Consider the following 8,249-nt stretch of genomic DNA (forward strand, 5'->3'; position numbering starts at 1 on the left):
CGAGTTTGATCTTTTTTTTATAACCTTATAAAAAATATAAAAACAATATGAAGTCAGAAGTCTGAAGTCCAATGTATAGTGGATGACTAATTTTTAAAATATTAAGATCATGACACACCGTATGACATTTAAAAAAAAATATCGAGATGCTAATATATTAGATCGATCAGAGCCAACCATATTTAATCTGTGAAACTCTTGATATGGGACATGAGCTCGTGATAACACCATCAAATTTAAATTAAAAACTCTAATTAAAATCAACCAAATATTGAGGGTGTGAAATAAAAACAAAAATATTTAATTAAAAAAGATAAAAAAAATGACTCGAGCAAACCTAGAATAGTGTCTTACGCTATAAAGAGGCTCAAACTAGTGTTTTTAAAGAAGAAAGAAAAATTTAAGACTAGGGTAATTGATTTGATTTGATCCATTAAGTTGGGTCAATCTAATAATATGATTAAAAAAATAACAATGAACTATAAATAAAAAGACCCGAGATAACCCATGCTATTTTTTAAAATTAGTGAGAAATCATATAGAAACAAAAAAAAAGGAGGTCAATCCTCAAATAAATCAAGTGTCGAAGGATAAAACCGAAAAAAAACATGAGTTTAAGAAAAAATAAAAAAAACAAATGATTTAATACCTTACACTATGTTTGTGGGTTAATTTATTTTTTCTAACCTTAAAAAAATAATAAAATGAATGGAGATGGTGATATATTGGATGATATATTTTTTAAAATAAATATCGAGCAATTTATTTTAAAAAATATAAAATACATGAGCTTAAAAAACAACAACAAATGAACTCGAGTGATTCTCCTAAACTTGAGTTAACTTTTCAAATTCATAACCCGTTAAATCTTAGACATGAAGTCAATCAAAAAAGCTCAATTTAAGGTAGAAGGATGAAATAAAAAAATTAAATTTTTTAAAAAATTTAAGGTTAAAAAATAGCAATCAAAAGAATGAGAATAAAATTTAATATGTAAATACAATGAAGGAGGATGAAATTGTAAAAACAAAAAAAAAATCAATTCCAAAAACCATCAAAAATAAATTAAATAACAATTAAAAGAATGAGAACCAAATTTAAAATGAAAAAAATTGGTGGAGGATGAAATCGAAAAAAAATTCAATTCATTAAACTAATTCAAATAAAAGAAATAGCAATTAAAAAAGTAGGGACCAAATCCTATTGGAAAAAAACTTGAAGGGTTATTGTGAAATGTTGCAAGGGCATACATAAAAATCGAGAAAGAAAGAGAAAATAAAAAAAATAAGAAAAAAAAAGTCAATCACCACCAAACTGTCAGGAATTAAGTCTCATGTGCCGTAAGAAGAGGTAGCCCTTGTTGCTGTGAATCGAAAAACACCAGGGAAACTAGTTTTTACCTATCTTGAGCCACAACACACACCATTTAAAGACGACGGAGTGGCGTACTCGCTGGTGCGTTCGATGAACGTGCCATCGACTTTTCTTTTTTAAATATTTTTTAATTAAAAAATCACCAAATCACCCTTGGGACCACACGTTAATTACAAAAAGAAACCAATATGAAAATACCAACATGCCCCTAAAGCAAAACCTAAGACTTTTTAATTCCAAGGGCAATAATTTTTTTTTTTTTGCTTTTAAGGGTCACCAAGTAATTGAATTGTGCAAAAAATTGTGGAAAGACTGAGTACCCCGAACAAAGATAAAATGAAAAATGAATAGTCTTGAGTAGTTTTTTTGAAGGGTAAAAATATAATTCCACTATTATAATCCACAATTAATCAAAACTATTTTTCTTTTGGGGTTTAAAGTTCTGTTAACTATTAGACCACTTTTCAAGAAACAAACATAGCCTATAATAATAATAATAATAATAATAATAATAATAGAGACATTGCATATCATAAATATAACCGGTCAAACCAAAAAAAATAAAAGCAGGGCTTAACTAAAACAAATAAAAAGAGTACAAAGAAGAATCACGGGTAAAAGTAAAACCCCTAATTGTTCTTCCTAAACCAAAAGAAAATTTGTTTAAACAGGACTAGTTACATAATGCATCGGCATCCAAACACACCCTCTTACATACTTCGAAGCCTTGAAAGCAAGCAAGCAACCAACCAAACACTGCTTTTGGCTCTCTCTCTCTCTGCCTCCCCGTATATCTTTCCTTCTCGGAAAATCCACGCAGACCCAAAACCCTATTTAAACCCCGAAAACCCAAAAACACAATAATCAGAAGAAGAAGAAAGAATGGCTTCAACAATGCTTCGATCTCGCATTTTATCTATCGCATCCAGAACCAATAAACCTAATCGCCGATTCTTTTGTTCAAACAAAGAATCCACCATCTCTTCTCAATCAATTATATCCGATCAATCTGCGGCGGCGGGGGAAGCACCGGCGCAGGCTGTTGGGAGTTCGGAGAATAAGGCGTGGAATTTCTTTAAGTACGGAATTGTTGGCGCTCTCACTGGAGCCACTGCTTTTGCTGGCTACGCTTCTTACGGTTTGTTTTATTATATATCTATGTATATTAATTTGTCGGTTTTGTTCAGTTTCTTGCTTAATCTTAAAACTTAAATGCGGAGGAAAAAGGAGGAGTCTAGTTGGGATTTTCATTTCTATTTTTCTCCCTTGCTTTCAGCACACAGCTTGGATGAAGTGGAGGAAAAGACGAAAGCGTTGCGAGAATCAGTGAACTATACTGCTGCTAATGATGCGTCCAATGTTGAGGTAACTCTCTCTGATTCGTAACTTTATTTTCAATTTGATTGTTTTGAATTGATGTCATCTGTGTTATGAGATAGGTTCGGCATTATTGATTTTAGGCATAGTTGAGTTGATTTTATGTTGGGGTGCCGCTGTTATATAAAATACTTGAACAAATGAGACATAAAGAGATGATTGAGATTTCTTTATCATTCCCTTTCGCAGAAATATCAAGGTTTGCTGTACTCCACTGCAATGACAGGTGTGGTCCTCTGAATTATTTTCTATCTATATCGGTAATCATAGTGTATTACCATTAAAAGCGTTTTTACTGAATTCTGTTGCCAGTGATGCTTTGCTTGATCTTTTCTCTGCCATCCTCAACTGTCTGTTGACTGCCAAGGGATGGGGCTATAAGCACCCCTCTAAGTGTTAATGACACTCCACTTTTCTCTCCATCTCATTCTCTCTCTCTATAAATTTGGTGTGCTCATAGCCCCACCTAATACCAAATTGCTTTTCATCAAAGCTCTTAATTTTTGCCCCCCAGTTTATAGTTTGAAATCTCAAGATTGATTCTTGGATTTTTTTTTCCTGTTATCAACGCGTGCCAATTGCAGAAACATATCACACCTCTAGAATGTTGAAATACACGTCAAATCTAGCTATGGAAGCGATGATGTTTTTTTGGTAGTTAGGTTTGCATGTTTACAGGCTGTTCAACTGTAATTAAGTGATGCTTCCACACCTGCTTTGCTGCTACGTGGCAGATATGTTCTCTGTTGATAATTGCTGGCATTAGAATAATATCATTTTCTGCCTATTATATTTCAGTTCCTGCTAAAGCAGTGGAACTTTACTTGGATATGAGGAGGCTGCTGGAAGAACATGTCAAAGTGAGTGCAAATATTGTTATGAGTTCATAATTTCCATTACATCTTCATTTCATTTCCTTTATAAACAATGAACTCTGTTTGCTTCATGCAGGGTTTTACTGAACCAGCTGCAGAAAAGCTTCTTCCTGATTTGCATCCTGCGGAGCAGCATGTTTTTACGCTAGTTTTAGATCTTAATGAGACAATAATTTATAGTGATTGGAAGGTAAGGCCTCTACTGGAAGTATGTAGTGTCAAACATGTCTTCAGAGTTTGCATGATAACTTAAATCTTGTACATAGTTTTGGCATGATTATGCAAGTCATTTGATACTTCTATTCGGGTAAGTAACCAATTTAGAATGAGATATTCCTTTAGCCTTTCTGTCTCTGTATGTTTAGTGTATAAAATTATATGTGCTTGCTGTCCACTTCTTACTTGTATATGCACATAACATTTGTATCTGGTGAATTTGTAATGATAATATTCTCTGTGCCTCCGTGTGAAGCGTGATAGAGGCTGGCGAACATTCAAACGACCTGGAGTAGATGACTTCTTGCAACATGTTGGACGGTTCTATGAAATTGTTGTGTATTCTGACCAGCTGAGTATGGTAACAAAATTCCCCTTTCCCCGTCTCCCAGTTTTGGGTAATCTTTATAATCCATGAAGTCGCTCATTATGAATTTTCCTTTTCTGGCTTCTGCAGTATGTTGATCCTGTTGTTGAAAGGTTGGATACAAACCACTTTATACGATATAGACTATCAAGGAGTGCTACCAAGTATCAGGATGGCAAGCATTATAGAGTAATCTGTTATATTTGATTGCTTTCAACATGCCATTTATTTTCACCGTTTCTTTTCTTTTATGTGCCTTTTAGAGTTTTCCTTTAAGGGTGATGGTTTGTTTTTCAGTTTTTGCCATTATTCTTGTTTTTACTTTGACATTTGCAGCTTGTACAAGATTGTTTCCATGGTTGTTTCTCCCTCTGTTTGGAAGTTAAAATTTGTCCTCTGCATGTGCCCTGATGATGGCATTAGAGGTCCTTCTAATGTTTATCCAGCTGGAAACATTGCACGGTTCTCAGTGTGTTTTTGCTTACTGAATTACATTTAAGCATCTAGGTTTGATTTTGTTATAGTGGAGTTGATAACCGTTCTTTAGAATGTTCTGTTAAATTAATTGAAGATGCTTATCTGCAAAACTGAGTCAGTTTGATAAAATTCTGTAACCAAGCCTATGAAGTCATTTCTCAGAATTTCAAATTTTGTTTGTCAGTATGTTTTGGGGCTTTTGGCATTCTATTCGCCTTGGCATGTATTTCTTAGTTCTGCATTATTCTTCATCATCGTGATTTGGTTGGGCACATGTAAGGGTTTTACATACAGGATTTTCTTCACGTTCATTTCAAGTTTGCTTGATTTGTGAGTTATGGTAACGATTGAACTTCACCAAAAAGTCTGTAATTTGGATTTGTTTACTTGGTTAAAATTGGTACTGTTATGCTGCTTGCCTTTCTGTAAACCAGAAAGTCTCATGTCTACAATCTAAAATAAGGGCATATTCATTCTATACACGAAGCATTCCAAATCAGGGATGTTAGTTTCCATTTCTGATTAAACTCTCATGTCCTAGATGTGAAGCTGCTAAGTTTGTGGATGTTATAAAGAGTGCCTGAAATGGTGATTTGGAATGCAAATACATTTCATGGGGTTTATAATTGTTGTTGGCCAAAGCATTAATGGGGATCTTTGGCTAACTACTCCTATAACTGCATTTCTTGAACTGCAATGCCAAAACACACCCTAAGGATGAAATTGGAAATCAAAGTTAGAAATTCTATCTTAGGTTCATAAGATTTAGATATAAACTGAAGCCCCAAACAAAGGCGACAAAAAAAAGTGAAGCTCTAGGCCTTGGCAAAAGTTTACAGGTGGGCTGGATTCTGGGATGGAATCATAAATGAAACTGATATATATCTACATATGAGGTGCTGTTAAGTGGTCTTTGAATTTGAGGATAAGAGCTGAAACACTCTGAAGTTAGGGCCTGATATTTGGACTGGGGTTCAACTCATTAGCTTTAATTTTTTGCAAAACAGTCTCTACCATCGTGGGTTTTGCAAAGCTAGTGTAGCACTGTCGTGTCTGGAAAGGTTTAGTGAAGCTTTATAATTCTCATAGACCATATCAGCCAAATTTCTACCATTTTGCATTATACTATTCGTATTGCTGTGTGGTGCTACCTCTCAAAATGCTAGCACCATTTAATGAGATGTGGTAATGGTGGCAATGCCTCTAAAGCTTTTCACTATTTTCTATTTCATCGTGGTGTTTTATTCTTAATGTTATTTTTACTGTGTTTTTGTGAAATGGAAAAGCTGTATTTGATGTTAGTTATTGTTTGCAGGATCTTTCAAAACTAAATAGGGATCCAGGTAAAATTCTCTATGTGAGTGGCCATGCATTTGAAAATAGCCTTCAGCCAGAAAACTGTGTCCCAATTAAGCCATTTAAGACCGACGAAATGGGTGAAGTACCACTGGATACAGCACTTTTGGATCTCATTCCCTTTCTCGAGTGTAAGTAAAGTTGAATTTCCTTTTTGCATGAGTATATAACAGTTCATTTGATTGTCCTCATGGAATTGAAACGGTTGTGTTCTTAGATTTCATTGCACACTAGTTATAAACATTTGTCTTGAAGAGGCACAGCCATAAAGAAGGCCAAAATAATATAACCCTTGCTGTTACTGATGGGATTTGGTTTATTTTATGAAGCGCTGAGACTCTAGTATACTTTCAGTTCTTCCCTTTATAGAACTTTCTTATCTATCGATCTCTATACACTGAGCCTGGAGTAAATACCCAGGCTATTACCTTATTTCAATCATCATCACAATTCTTTATTATTGTTAATATTGTATAAAATGTATTCCCATTTTGGTTTGCACACAGATGTTGCTCGCAACAGTCCATCTGATATCAGAAAGGTGTTGGCATCTTATGAAAGAAAAGATGTAGGAAAAGAGTTCCTTGAGCGTTCTAAAGATTATCAGAGGTATTTTACATTCTTGTCCTTTTATTTTTGTTGAATTTGTGAAATTCTGTGCTGAGAAAGCTGAGACACCAATGTGAGAAGTAAATTGAGTACATGAAATAATATTTTATTTGAACGGCATTTTGAGTTGCTCAAATGATGATACAGGCGAATGCAAGAACAGAGGCAGCAAGGTCGCATCTGGCATCGTTGAGGCTCGGGGTTAGTGTACAATACAGTAAATGAATTTTTGGTAGACAAGGAGATGAAAGTGAAGATTGCTATTGGAGATATTGAAAGCACATTCCATTAAAAACCGGTTTCCCTCTTAATGAGATAAGGATTGTTGAAATTCACTTCCCTGCATAACTTCAATGTCTGACATGAGAATTTGTGATTTTTGATCCCCTGCTTTTGGAGTCATATTTCTTACAAAACTATCGAGATTACTGAAGAGATTGAGATTCACTGAGTTTTTCTTCTTCCCTGTAGCAACACTTGGATGCATGCCACTGATTTTCTAGCACTGAAATAATTGTAGTCCTATTGCCAATCTAGGCTTTCAAAAATCTAGCTATTCTGTTATTAATTTTGTTTTTTTTTTTTTCAGAAATTGAACACCCATTAAGACATGATAGCCATTTTCTGTCGATGTTATGAAATGTCTTTCTCTTGATTTCTATTTTATCAGTTCACATAACGTACCTGAAGTGCCTTTGTTCAATTGCTGGAAAACTCTCTTGACAGTAAGGTCCATAACAATCTTCTATCTATTTATCTGTATATGCAATAGTAAAATGGGAGCAACTCTCTGTTTGCTCCAAGGCAAAGATTAGAGATATTTGATAACAAGCTCAAGAAATAGAGAGAATGAGAAAAGTCTTGACTAAAACACGTGCTGTTAATTATTTTTATTTATATCAATTAAAAACCCATTTTAAGTTCAATTTAAGATATATATATAATGAATACTAGATTAATTCTTGTAAGGTTTTTTTTTTTATGTTTTTCAAAAATTTATGGTAGTATAAAAATTGAATTTTGTATTATTTGTACTCTTATTATTTTTTAATTAAGCTCTCTTTTTTTAATAAAATTATGAAATTTAGTGATATAATAATATTTTCAGAAAAAAATAGAAAGTGATTAAGAATTTAAATTTAATATGCATCGAGAAGATAAATTATATTATATATTTTTGAAATTTTTATTACCTTTTGATATTATTTTTGGCATATAGTTTTTTAAAATCACTAAAAAAAATTTAAACATTGATAATAAGTTGAAAAAAAGAGAAGAAATTGCTATGAAGCTATAAAAAAATTGGGGTAATTATTTTTGACGGTATGAGATCCATCGATATTCTGTTTTTTTAGTTTAACGTGGGTGTCCGGGCCAGCTTACGCGCACCTTGACTAATCCCACGGGCCCTGAAGTTAACGACTATGTAAGCCTCCAGTGGCCATCATATGAGTAACCACAGAGCTCGAACCTGAGACCACAAAGAGAGCAAACCTCTTGGTCCCAGGCTCTTACCACTGGACCACCACCTAGATGGTTAATATTCTTGTATAATAAATAGGAAGTATACAAATACATATAATAATTATTTATAAACA

The 8,249-nt window shown here is 33.6% G+C and overlaps 1 protein-coding gene across 1 annotated transcript; it reads left to right on the forward strand.

Moving 5' to 3' along the window:
- Nucleotides 1–2,083: 2,083 nt before the first annotated feature.
- LOC7485107 (mitochondrial import inner membrane translocase subunit TIM50) lies at nucleotides 2,084–7,219 on the forward strand. Its single transcript, XM_002298824.4, has 10 exons — nucleotides 2,084–2,512; nucleotides 2,651–2,739; nucleotides 2,941–2,977; nucleotides 3,550–3,611; nucleotides 3,703–3,816; nucleotides 4,099–4,203; nucleotides 4,300–4,398; nucleotides 6,002–6,173; nucleotides 6,549–6,651; nucleotides 6,799–7,219. Exons 1-10 carry the CDS (start codon nucleotides 2,257–2,259, stop codon nucleotides 6,842–6,844), a joined length of 1,083 nt encoding a protein of 360 aa, XP_002298860.1. The 5' UTR covers nucleotides 2,084–2,256; the 3' UTR covers nucleotides 6,845–7,219.
- The last annotated feature ends 1,030 nt before the right edge of the window (nucleotides 7,220–8,249 follow it).

The sequence above is a fragment of the Populus trichocarpa genome, chromosome 1, assembly GCF_000002775.5.
Source record: "Populus trichocarpa isolate Nisqually-1 chromosome 1, P.trichocarpa_v4.1, whole genome shotgun sequence".
NCBI classification, from domain to species: domain Eukaryota; kingdom Viridiplantae; phylum Streptophyta; class Magnoliopsida; order Malpighiales; family Salicaceae; genus Populus; species Populus trichocarpa.